Source organism: Pongo pygmaeus, chromosome 14, assembly GCF_028885625.2.
Source record: "Pongo pygmaeus isolate AG05252 chromosome 14, NHGRI_mPonPyg2-v2.0_pri, whole genome shotgun sequence".
Taxonomy (NCBI): Eukaryota; Metazoa; Chordata; class Mammalia; order Primates; family Hominidae; genus Pongo; species Pongo pygmaeus.
This window is the reverse complement of record NC_072387.2, coordinates 86,457,674-86,471,429: the sequence shown is the minus strand read 5'-3', so window position 1 is coordinate 86,471,429 and position 13,756 is coordinate 86,457,674. Positions and strand designations below refer to the sequence as shown.

At 39.3% G+C, this 13,756-nt stretch overlaps 1 protein-coding gene across 28 annotated transcripts in view; it reads left to right on the top strand.

The window, feature by feature from the left end:
- The window catches only part of MYCBP2 (MYC binding protein 2), a 275,983-nt gene extending 265,177 nt beyond the window's left edge, over positions 1 to 10,806 (top strand). For all 28 annotated transcript variants that reach the window (XM_063650979.1, XM_063650974.1, XM_054446938.2 and 25 more), the window contains 3 exons: positions 3,533 to 3,640; positions 4,289 to 4,454; positions 9,974 to 10,806. In XM_063650979.1, coding sequence (XP_063507049.1) covers positions 3,533 to 3,640; positions 4,289 to 4,454; positions 9,974 to 10,089 — 390 coding nt within the window. In that variant the 3' untranslated portion in view covers positions 10,090 to 10,806. The remainder of the gene's footprint in view (positions 1 to 3,532; positions 3,641 to 4,288; positions 4,455 to 9,973) is intronic.
- The last annotated feature ends 2,950 nt before the right edge of the window (positions 10,807 to 13,756 follow it).

Genomic DNA, 13,756 nt, shown 5'->3' with positions numbered 1-13,756 from the left:
ACTTGTTTGGGGATTCTTTGTTTAACCTGAACAAACTTTTCAAAACATGCAGTATTTCTGTATACAAGCTGCTTCCCATCAGTAATAACCTGTTGGCCCAGGGCAATTCCTTCTCGAATAAACTTCTGTCACTTGACTCTGCTAACCATGCCTTCCTTAAAACTCTTAATTCCTTGGCTTCCAGGACAACACACTCTTTTTCTGTCCTCCTTCCTTTCTGGGTTTTTTTTTTTTTTTTTTTTAACTACTTCTTTTTTTTTTTTTTTTTTTTTAACCTACCCCTTACATATTTGTTTTCCTAGAGCTCCACTTTTGCCTACTTAATAAATACTTCCTTACCTTGGGTGACCTCTTTTACATCTATACCTTCACGTACCATGTATACGTTTATGACCTCCCAAAATTTTTGAGATTTAGTTACAAATAACCAACTGTGTACCAGACATTTGGATCTCTCACACATACTTCAGAATTCACATGTCAGGTATTATATTCATCTATCTTGGCCGGGCACAGTGGCTCACACCTGTAATCCCAGCACTTTGGGAGGCCAAGGTGGGCAGATTTCTTGAGCTCCGGAGTTTGAGACCACCCAGGGCAAGATGGCAAAACCCCATCTCTACAAGAAGTACAAAAATTAGACAGGTAGGTTGGCATCTGCCTGTAGTCCCAGCTACTTGGGGGACTGAGGCAGGGGAATCGCTTGAGTCTAGGGGGTTGAGGCTGCAATGAGCTGTGTTCGTGCCACTGCAGTCCAGCCTGGGTGACATAGTGAGACCCTGTCTCAAAAAAAAAAAAAAAAAAAATGACTTTACCAATCTCTGATCTTTATTGACAAAATCCTATCAATTCTGTCTCCAGATCTCTCTTGAGTCCTTTTTTCTTTCCATTACATCTCCAGCAAACCTAATCATTTTCCTTGGTAATTACAGTAGCCTTCTTCCTGAGCTCGGGTGTAGAACCTCTAATTCCTCTGTTGCCTCCCTTACACTGCTGCTAATTAATACTTCTAGATCTAAAATCTAATTGGATCACTCTTCTACTTATAATACGGTAACCCAGTCTCACTCTCCAGTCTCATCTCCCAAGATGCTACCATTTGCTCTCCATTTGCTGCCACATACCAAATAACTTGCATTTCCCAAACTCAGCCCTGTCTGCTCACCCACTGACACCCCCATGCCATTGCACAAGCCATTGCTGTTCAAAGGATGCTCTTCTCTACCTCCCCCTGCATATTTTACTCTGACCTGCCACCCCCAACCCCATACACACATGCTGTCATGCAGAGCCTAATCTGTCTTGTCATACCTCAGGCTTCAGCTCAGGTTTCACCTCCTCTGTAACATGCCCCCATCTCATTTCCATCAACACCACCACCACATGATTTTGGTATCTTGCAGGCATCTAGCATAGTACTCCCTATTCTGCATTATGACTACTGGATCACTTATCTCTCTGCCCTACTTGATAAGTTCCATGAGGACAAAGACTGTGTTTTTTCATTTTTCCGTCTCTGGTACTTTGCACTTACTAGATACAAAATTAAGTGGAGAATGAATAAATGAGTGAAAGAATGACAACATGAGAAACGTGCATAGTCCCCCAATGTAGCAAAAAGAAAATACAGAGGATGAATGGATGTCTAAGTAGAGAGATGATAGCCAGAAAGGCAGATAAATACATGCACACCCAATAGTGCACATTTATGAAGCTTGTATTGTTACAAACAATAAAATAGTATTTCTGTGTGTTTCATGTACTAAACATTATAAATGAATATTGTGCTATTACAGGGTAGCAGTCAAATGTTTAGGAAGCCAAGCAGAGGATATAGAAAAGTGAAACAGCTGGAGTAAGCAGTCCCCAAGACAAACCGAAATACTTCCAGGGTTAGGTTTAGCTGGTGAATGACCGACTGTTTATAACCTCTGCATCAATGGATCCTGTCTTTGGACCTGTTTTTCTAGTATAGATAATAGATTTATATTGACTCAGTTTGTTTATTCCCAATCCGGACATAGCTTTTTGACTATGAGACAATCAGTGCATGCAAATTGTCCCAGTTCCTTGGCCTCACTTAACCTCTGCCCAGGGCAAATACAGATAAATCACCCATCATGATAATTTTATTTATTCATAATAATTTTATTTATTCAAATTCTATTTATTCAAGTGTCTGTACTGGAAACTGTTGAGTTCCTGCCTATTGCATAACTTTATAACTATGAGCAGAATTCTGAACAGGATTATCAAATTTGCCTTTTTTTTTTTTTGAGACGGGGTCTCACCGTATCACCCAGGCTGGAGTGCAGTGGCATGATCTCAGCTCACTGCAGCCTCCACCTCCTGGGCTCAAACAAGCCTCCTACCTCAGCCTCCTGAGTAGCTGGGACCACAGGTCCACACCACCACGCCTGGCTAATTTTTGTGTTTGTTTGTATTTTTGATAGAGATGGGTTTTGCCATGTTGCCCAGGCTGGTCTTGAACTCCTGAGCTCAAGGAATCTGTCTGCCTCACCCTCCCAAAGTGCTGGGATTACAGGTGTGAGCCACCATGCCCAGCTGGCCTTTTCTTCTTAAAAAATGTGTGATCAGAAGATAAAACCTAAAGTATAATAATAATAATAATAAAAAAAAGAAAAAAAAATTACTTTTTTCTTTCCCATTAGCCTTGGAATTATAATTCTATACTAATTACTTTATGCATATTTTGTTCTACAGTATTATAAATTGGGAACTGCTAAGCATATTTATTAAAACAGTAGAAGGGGATATGTATTTTAATATTTCAAAATGAGAAAAATTTCTCAAACTTTACCCTGAAAAAAGCACAGCTTTTACTACTTAATATTCTGTTGATATTTATTTGGAATATTATACTTTTTTGTTTTGACAGGACAATATAACTCCCTACTTTAAGCTTGAATCCATTTGAGAGTCAAAATAGTTTTAGGCCAGGCATGTGGTTCATGCCAATAATCCCAGCACTTTCGGAGGCCAAGTCAGGAGGATCACCTGAGCCCAGGAGTTTGAGACCAGCCTGGGCAGCATAGGGAGACCCTGTCTCTACAAATAATTACACAATTAGCCGGGCGTGGTGGGGTGGTGTGCACCTGTGATCCTAGCCACTCAGGAGGCTGAGTTGGGCAGATTGCCTGAGCCCAAGAGGTTGAGGCTGTCAGGAGCCATGATTGTGCCACTATGCTCCAGCCTGGGCAACAGAGTGAGAGCCTGTCTCAAAGAAACAGAGAGAGAGAGAGGAGGAAGAGGAGAAGAGAAGGGAAGGAAGGGAAGGAGGGAAGAAAGGTAGGAGGGGAAGAAAGAAGAAATAGCTTTATTTCTTACCCTGATCCACCCTACATACAGTCAGCAAGCAATATGGGCATGCACGTGGCATTTCAAGGGATGGTCTAGTAGATAGTAGTATTTTCTAAAACCCCTTGATCTTACTTTCACTATGCCCATACTGTATCTCCTATGCCAGAGTTTTCTTTTTTCCTGCTGTAATCTAGATGTGTTTTCTCCACAGGCATATTTTGGTGGTGAAGCTCGCTGCGATGCTGAGGCTGGACAGGGAGATGATTATGATCCTAGAGAGCTCATTTGTGGTGCCTGTTCTGATGTTTCCAGGGCTCAGGTAGGCAGAACATTTTATTAGAAACAACAGTTTAGAAATGTTAAATAGTATTATTTTTTAAACAATAATATGGTGGGAATGTAAATCAGGCTTTTCTCCTCAGTATTTTCTGATATTTGTTCATGTTGTATAATTTTTCACATTATTTCATATATATTATTTCCTTTGGGTGATATTTTTATTTTATAATTTTGTCTTCCATGAAATGATCACCATAGTTAAACAATGTAATAAATTTTCTTATTTTATTAGTTTCTTAAACCTGCAGTGAAACTTTTAGGTTTTCCCCTCTTCAGTGAAATGTTCACAGTACATCTGTGAGATTATGAGAGATGTTAATTTCATTAATTTTCAGTTTGACAGGCCATAAAACATTCATAAAGAAATTAAGTAGCTTGCTTATTAAATCAGATAGATTATGATGGAAATGGGATTAGAACTTGGATCTTTGTCCAGACCTTTTGGGCAGAGCCACATATTTATTTGTTAGTTTTCAAACATGTGTATCATCAGTTTTTCAATCAATTTTTAGAGTTATCTAGGCCCTCAAAATATGAATTAAGGAGCTGTCTATGTATATGCCTATCTTAAGTGAGATTGAAATAGTCTCACTATGATCTTGTGTCTTTCTCTTCTCTTTTGCTATAGATGTGTCCCAAACATGGCACAGACTTTTTGGAATATAAATGTCGCTACTGCTGTTCAGTGGCTGTTTTTTTCTGTTTTGGAACAACACATTTTTGTAATGCTTGTCATGATGATTTTCAAAGAATGACTAGCATTCCTAAGGAAGAACTACCACACTGTCCTGCAGGTATGCTTTTAATATTTTAAAATCACAATTATTATCTATATACCATAGTTTTATGTAAACATTATATGAAAGCTGTGTTTCAAGTGACAGAAACTCAATTCAAACTAGCCTAAAGAAGCAGGAGGAATTCCTTGATCCTTGTAAGCTTATGACTTTCTGGGTGAATTAGGAAGCAAGCTCATCATCGTGAGTGAGAAGTTAGCTGTGATGGAGCAAATCTCTTGGGGAGTGAGAATGAAGTCTACTAAGGATTGGTGAAAAGATGGCTGTTCAGCACTAAAAAGTCATATGAAGTTCAATATTACAGAACCATTTAAAAGGATTCTGTGATTTTTTTTTTTTAAGGAAGCCTGGAACCATTGCCATAAAATGAACAAGTGATTTAATCTAGAATGGCTGGGAATCAGCAGTGTAGTGAGCATCAGAAAGTCAAGGGAATTAAAGAAACCACTCAGAATACAGGAGAAATTATTGTCTATGGAAAGCAGGCTGAGGGGAAAGAAGTATGAAACCAAAAAGAAGCTGAAAATACTGGAAGAGGACAGGAGGCTGGTGGTAACAGTGAGGTGGAATACCAGGCTTCACAGAAGTTAGAGAAGTGGAAGGAGAGGTCCGTGCAACCATAGGAGAGAATTTTACACAAGATGTATCTGAAATTAGTGAAAATACATGCACGAGTACATACAACACAATATACCATGTTGTCAAAGCTGGAAAACACACACTGCCATCTGCTGCTTATCAGAGTGCAAGTGATAGACCTCTCTGGAAAACAGCTGGATAGTGCCTCTCAAAATTACCAGTGTATCAACCCTTCAGCACTCCTTCTTCAGGGATATAGCTACAAATGTGAGGACAATAAAAAAGGGCAAATAAACAAGGTTATTAACTACAACTTTGCTATGATAATGAAAATGTATAAACAATGCTAGTATCCAGTAGGGTAGTGGCTAATATTATGCATCAGTTAAAAAAAAAAAAAGAGTGAGGATGGTGTTTCTGTGTGCTGATTTGGAAAGATCTTTAGGAGATAACATCAGATGAAAAAAGTAAATTAGGCCGAGTGGCGTGGCTGACACCTGTAATCCCAGCACTATGGGAGACCGAGGCAGGTGGATCACTTGAGGTCAGGAGTACGAGACCAGCCTGGCCAACATGGTGAAACCCCATCTCTACTAAAAATACAAAAATTAGCCAGGCATGGTGGCGGGCGCCTGTAATCCGAGCTACTCACGAGGCTGAGGCCAGAGAATCGCTTGAGCCTGAGAGGCAGAGGTTGCAGTGAGCCAAGATTGTGCCACTGCACTCCAGCCTGGGTGACAGAGCTGTTTCAAAAAAAAAAAAAAAAAAGCAAATTGCAGAACAGAGTATGTAGTATGCTGCCTTTTGTAAGATGGAAAATGAGACTGTCTAGTCATATTTGTTTATATTTACATAAAGAAACTCCTGGAAAGATACTCAAGAAACTAATACTATTGATTAACTATTGGGAAAAGCAAGAAAAAGATGAGGGTAGAGACTAGGGAAAGTGGCTTCCAATTGTGTTATCATTTTTAACATTTTGATTTTAAACTATGTGAAACATATACTATCCATTTCAAAATAAAGATAAATAGGGTTTTTTCAAGTATGACTGCTTTTTACCATTTGCTCATTGTCAAATAAAAATTGTTTTACTGTTTCTCCTCAAATACTATTTTTTTAATAGAAGTAGCAGGCTTTGAAAGAAGCAAGGTCAGAATGATGTGAAGCCAGGTTATGGAGGATAATGGACAGAATAGAGATGTGAGCCATGCTTGGAGGGAGGGGGTAATGTGCTGGAGGTTAGCAAGTGAAGGGAGTGTGGAAAGGGCAGTATTCTAGATGACTCTAGATGACTTGAGCTTGGAGGAAGGGCAATTATTGAATGAACATTGTAGGTTGTGGTCTGGAAAGAAATAGGAACCAAGAGAAAAACCAGTCACACATTGTAGCCATATGACCTGGAGGAGCTTGGGAGATAACCAGCCTCCAGTTGAGAAAGATTTAAGGCAAGCAGTGTCTTCAGGGGAAATCTAGATTTTACTAAAAGTTTCCTCTATGTTAAAAAACAGAAACAAGAATGCTAAAAATAAGGAAGTTAACAATGAAACACTTTCAGAGAACTCAGTGGTGGGTAGTAGCTGAGAGAGGAGGGTCAGGTTTCCTCACGGCATCAGGGCAGCCAACACAAAGGAATCACAGGAGGGAGGCAGGGGAGGAGCCAGAGTTGGCAGAAAGAAGGAATGACCTCGGTCCTGGGCATCTTCACACATATTTGCTCAATTTTTACAATCTACAAGTAGATGGTATTATCCCTATGTTATCAAATGGAAAATTGAGGGCTAGGGAGGTTAATGAACTGGCCTAAGAACATACACTGAGATTGAGGTATACTCTCCCAGCCTCACACATCCCTCTAACTCATCCATTCATTTAGAGAACTGGAGTAGAATAAAGGAGATCCCACAGGGATGTGAGTAGGGAAGATGGCCATATACAGTTTACTTAGAAGGACAGAAGAAGCAATTCTCTAACCACTCTCAACCCTGTTAATTCTAATATTTTTAGATAATCAGTCTTCATCCATTCAAGCTGCTATAACAAAATACTGTAAACTGGGTAGCTTGTAAACAGTGGAAATTTATTCTCAGACTTCTGGAGACCAGCAAGTCTAAGATCTAAGAATTAGCAGTCGAGGTGTCTGGTGAGGACCCACTCTCAACCTCATAGGTGGCGCTTTCTTGCTGTTGTGGAAGGGCAGGGGGCCTCTCCTGGGTCTCATTGATAGGAAGAGCACTAATCCCATTCATGGGTTCCACCCCATGACCTCATCACCTCCCACAGCTCCACCTCCTAACACCATAACATTGGTGTTAATGTTGTAGTCTCAGCAGTGCACCAAGATATAACAGTCTCTCATTGTCTGAGATAATGCCCGGAGTTCTTTGTCCTACCTCCAAGAAGATTAAGGAGCACAGATATAAAGGTGAGGTTAGAGCGAAAGTTTAATAAGCAAAAGAAGAAAGCTCTCTGCCAGCAGAGAGGGTGGCCCAAACAGGATGCTCCCTATGAGGCTGGGGCCCAGGATTTTTATGGACTGGAAAGGGAAAGGAATGTGCTTAGTCTGCGGGCTGTCTTGGCCTGCAGCGTGACTCAGCTTGGCCCGGGACCCTGGCCCAGGAACCCACTGGAACCCACTGGAGCCCACTGTGCCTATGCCAACAAAAGGAGAGAGCCCCCGACTATACAAAGGACAAAGGCATTTCTATCCCAGGTCTTGTCCTTTATCTGATTGAAGGTTTTTCTATCTGTGCAGCCGTGGGCATGTCTTTAGGCACAGTGCCCTGTGCTAGTTCCCTCATCGGTGCCTGCAGCTTGACTTTTTTCCCCCAGCTGCTTTTTATGTTATATGGGGATGAGGCACTGACTTGTGGACCTGGGGCTCTCTGGGGACCCTTCCCTTGCTATCTACCTGAGGCAAACTAACTCCTTTCATTAACACATCAGTATATAAATTTGGAGGGGCACAAAAACATCCAGACCATAGCATAATCCCTCTATCCATTTCTTTCTAAAATATTTATTGACTACCTTCTCGTGCCAGGATACTTAATATTCACAGCACCCCATGAGTTAGGTATTGCTGTGTCTATTTTAAAGATGAGGTATCTAAGAATCAGAAAAATTAATTTTACTTCAGTTTCATATCTACAAAATGAGGATAATCGTTTCTGCCTCCTATGACTGTTAAACGGTTAAGTAGTTGATATACTAGAACAGTGCCTCAGTAGTAAGCACTCAGATGTTTGCAGGTGTGTTTTCACTATTTTTATTTCTCACCATCATGTTGGATTATGAACACCTTGAAGATGGGAGCCATGCACTTTTCATCTTTAATCCCAAGTACCTAACAATGCCCTTCATACATTAGGCATGCGGTAAATATTTGTTGAGTAAATGACTCATTTTTTCCTTGAAAAAACCCAAGAGCTGCAGTTTGTGTCACCACCATTGATATGTTGTGTATCTGAACTAGATCTGCCATTGAGTGTCCCCATCCTGCCCACTCTCCCCCACCCACTGGTGGGGTGGGCACCAAACTGCAGTGTGATTTGGAGCAGGAGCTACTGAACTACTTTCTAACAGGAATAATTAACTTTCTAGCAAACCTCTGGCATCCTCCCATGCTGACCCATCCTGGGGTCTGTGCCTGCATTTGTCTGAGGTGGCACTCATTGCCACTCTCATGCCTGTTAGCTCTAACCTGAAGTTGACTTCTCTGAAATTAGCTGTCTTCAGTTTGACACTCTCATGTCTTGGTTTTACTCTTATACGGAACTTACTTTTTATTCCTCTAGATCAGGCCTCAGTTTGTGATTGTTCAGTAATAGTAGTAATAGCCAACACTTATTGGGTATTATACTGTGCAGGTTAAGAGCTTTACAAATGCTAGCCTTTCATCCATCATGGTTTCCTTCTCTTATGTCAGAAATGTTTTTAAACCTAGAAAAGGTAAAGTAAATGAGATGTCATTCCTCATTGATCAGTGTAAGCTCATTCCATCCAATCTCATGATATTTTTCTCTCAAGCACAATCAGAATTTACATTTATTATTTTGAAAACTAGCTGTAGAAAACTAATGCACAGTTCCTTTTCCTTCATCTACTATTAAATAGGGACTCTGCTTTCAAGTATAAGCCTAGTGTGTTTTCCTGACAAAGTAAGCCTCCTCGTTTCTAAAAGAACTAAAAATCTTTTCTAAATGATATGAAACCCATGATGTGAAGCACATTAATATAATAATTTTCTTTTTTAAAATACTGTTTTTGGTACATTTTATAGGCCTACTTTGATTGTTATCAACAAATTCATATCTTCCCCAAAGTGTTTTTTCCACATTGTATTTCATAATATTGTTCATGTTTTTAACCTGATCAACTTTCATTTTCCTGCTAATATCCTTCAGGTACTTTTAAAAATTACAGGAATCATTGGCCTTCCCATTTTACCAGTGTGTGCTTTTTCATCAGTAAAAATAAAAGGGAAAACATGGCTTCTTTAAACTTAAATTTGTTTTTACTTATAGAAAAACATTCTACACAAAAATCTCCCTGTTTTCTATTCAGAAAAATAATGTTCTGCCAGACTAAATTGAGGGGTTTTGTGACCTTTTTTGTTCATTACTCTGTTTTAAAATGATATATCTGATGCATTTATTAATAGAAAAAGATCTGTAGCTCAAAGTGATCCTCTCTAGGCAGGATATAGTGAGTAAGAGACCCCATCACTTCTTCCATTATACATATCTCTGTTGAATTTTTTATAGTGAACATTTTTTACTTTTGTGATCAGAAGAAAAATTTCTAAATGTTATATTTGTATAACCATAGTCATGTTATTTCTTTGAATAACCTATCAGTGATTTATATTTCTGTGAGGTTTATATGTGTGTATTCTTAAAACATTATTTTCCTTTGCCTCCTTCAAATTTATACAGGTCCCAAAGGCAAGCAGTTAGAAGGAACGGAATGTCCACTCCATGTTGTTCATCCACCCACTGGAGAAGAGTTTGCTCTGGGATGTGGAGTGTGCAGAAATGCCCACACTTTTTAGAACACTCAGATCCTTTGTCTACAGAGAGAAAAGTTGCCTTCATCCCCCAAGAGGATGCGGTGAAGTTTAAATTCTGCTCAGGATAAGGACGGGACCATTTTTACATCCATGAAAATGAACCATTCACAGTGCAAGAAGGATGCCAAATACCATGTACATAATTCTTGCTATGAAAAGTTTCCCCATTATTTTGGTTTATCTTCTTTTGAACAAATGACATCAAACTTGTGAGGTGTTTGCATGTGGCCATTACCGTCATTGGCCTGTGAAGCATTGGACATTTATAGGTAATTGATATAAAAGAATCGCCATGCCCATGGACTAAGAACGATGCTGGCTTTCAAGCAAAAAAGAAAAATAATCATTGTTTATTGTATACTGCCTTTTTGTAATCCTGTACAATTGCACCACGGGTGGGGATAAAAAGAGGAATATTCTGGTTTATTTCCTAGACTGTTATTTAAAAAAAAAAAATTGTGTTAGGACAGCATATAAATGTAATAAGTATCACACTGTATATAAAGATATCAATGTTTGTCCTGTATAAGAATTACTAAATTACAAATGCAATTTCATTTAAACTTCTAGGTTAAGTTTGAGCCTGAAATTTTAATGAAGTGCAATACTGAGTGTGCCTCATTATCTTGCAGCTGTAAACATATTGGAATGTACATGTCAATAAAACCACTGTACATTTTTATACAGTGATAAAGTCTACCACTGTGGGAGGTATTGTTTAAGAAACAAAATTTAAACACCTTCAAGGTCTAAAAGTCCAGTTTTCCTCAGAAAGAAATTTACTAACACAACACATTCATAATTTTCATAACTGTTAGGGAAAATAAGAATAGTAATGAAGTGCAATGTTGGAATCTTAAACCCTAAGCAGAAGATCATAAATATATATATATATTTATATAATATATATATAAAAATATATATATTCATAGGTAAATGTATTCATACCAAAGACAGAAGAAAACATTTAGGAAATTAATCAACTTCTATTTTAACTAGCAGCATTTTTAACTTTTATTTATATATTTATTTATTTATGAGACAGGGTCTTACACTGTCACCCAGGCTGGAGTACAGTAGCGTGATCTCAGCTCACTGCAGCCTCCACCTGGGCTCAAGCGATCCTCCAGCCTCAGCCCCCTGAGTAGCTGGACTACAGGCATGCACCAGCACCATGCCCAGCTAATTTTGTAATTTTAGTAGAGATGGGGTTTTGCCATGTTGCCAAGGCTGGTCTTGAACTCCTAGACTCAAGCAATCCCCCCTGCTTCGGCCTCCCAAAGTGCTAGGATTACAGGCGTGAACCATTGCACCCAGCCCCTTTTTGAACTTTATATAAAGTAATAAAATCACTAATTTTTTATTCATTTTCTATAGACAACGGTGTATTTAGATACATCTTTTTGACACTCGAGTCATGAAATTGCCAAATTATTGATTGTTGACTCATCATACATCAGATTAGCAAACTTTTGTTGTTGTTTTTGAGACAGTCTCACTCTGCTGCCCACGCTCTAGTGCAGTGGCACCATCTCGGCTCACTGCAACCTCCGCCTCCCAGGATCAAGCGATTCTCCTGCCTCAGCCTCCCAAGGAGCTGGGACTACAGGCGTGTGCCACCTCACCCAGCCAATTTTTGTATTTTTAGTAGGGATGGGGTTTCACCAGCCTGGTCTTGAACTCCTGACCTCAAGTGATCCGCTTGCCTCTGGCCTCCCAAAGTTCCGGTATTACAGGCGTGAGCCACCGTGCCTGGCCAAGACTAGCAAAAGTTTTAATCACATTTTGTTCTAAATTCCAATGGTGGGAAATATAGAACTTAATTTATCAATATAGAAATTACTGACAAATTTAATGACATTTGTGTTAAGCATTTATGAGAAATTTAAAACAATCTTTGCCTTGAAGGAACTTAAAAAATAAAGATCAGATCTGAGCACAGGTAACTATTTTACAGAATGTTCTAATAAGTTTCATAAAAATATCCAAGCCAAATTCTTCAGGATTTAGGATAAATCATTATTGTTTTGTTGTTGGGAGTGTAGCTAAGAGGCCATTTAAGCTGCCTTTTGAAGAATAAGTAGCATTTCAAGGAGCAGAGATGTGGAGAAAGGCATGAGAAATACCTAAGTAGGAAAATCTAGAATATGATCAAAGAACAGTAAGTATGAGTGTTCAGGCTTAGGATTGACTGAAAATGTTTCCAGAAAACACAAAGTAGGTAGAGAGACTAAAGCTGTTCCTAGGTTTATCCCCAAGAAAACTGGAGGGGAGAATGCAGTGAGGACACTGTCAGTATATTTGACTTAAACTCACAGGCCACAGGAATGAAACTAACCTTGAGAATGCCACACAGATAAGAGACTTTATGGACACTTAACAGCCGTGAAGAATACCATCTTGTGTCAAACTTTGCTGGCAAACTGGTCAGCTCAGCTTGTAAATTGTAGAGGAAAAGAAATAAACTATTGAGATGGCTTGGCTAAAAAAGTCATCTCAAGTTATGAAAGGGATAAAAGCAACAAAGCCGTGTAATGTATACTCACAATGACTTTAACTTATCTTCATTTATGAGGAAGCCACTTTTAGTCAGGATCTCTAGCATCTCAAAACCAGAGAACTTAAACATCTTAGCAATAAATTATGACAAAGCACAGGAAGGGGTGGCTTTGGCAGGCATTTTTAGCTCAAGCATCCTACACACACAAGGACCATCCTACACACACAAGGACCATCCTTCAAACACTGCATGTAACATCCAAGGTAGGAGACAGAAAGCAGAATCACAGTGGTAGATGTCAGTGAATCTTTCTGGAAAGAAATTGTTTTTCTGTTATATTTTCAAGCCTAGGAAAAGCCATTTTTCTTAGTATTATGGCTAGACTGTTTAGGCCTAAAATCTCCCTATTTTATCAATAAGCTTATTTGTTTTTGTTTTTTGGTTTTTTGAGTTTTTTGGGTTTTTTTTTTTTTTTTTTTTTTTTTTTTTTTGAGACAGGGTCTCACTCTGTCACCCCAGCTGGAGTGCACTGGCGTTATCTCAGCTCACTGCAACCTCCGCCTTTTGGGCTCAAGTGATCCTCCCACCTCAGCCCCAAGTAGATGGGAGTACAGGCACGAGCCACCATGCCCGGCTAATTTTTGTAATTGAAACAAGGTTTCCCCATGTTGGCCAGGCTGGTCTCAAACTCCTGAGCTGAAGCGATCTACCTGCGTCAGCCTCCCAAAGTGCTAGGATTACAGGTGTGAGCCACCGCACCCAACCTCAATAAGCTTATTTGATAAAATATATGCAATGCTCCCTTTATTCACTTTTCATTCAGAATGTTTAGTAATTTGTATTGTTTTTCAGATTTTCAGCCCAATATATCTCCCTGCCCACTGTGTCACTGTATTCTACCTATACATCATCACGTGTTTCTGCTATTGGCTGTATGATGGAACACTGCGACTCATTTTCCTGAAAACTGCCGATAGTGCATGGAGTGCTGGGATGGAAACCAGAAGCTTTGAATTCAAGCCTTGGCTCTGCCTCGTTTTTGCTTGGGTGGCCTTGAGTCAGCCACATACCTTTTAAAATCTCAATTTATTAGAAATTATGCCAAATCTAAATCAAATGAGAAGGTATATACAAAAGTGCTTTATCCCA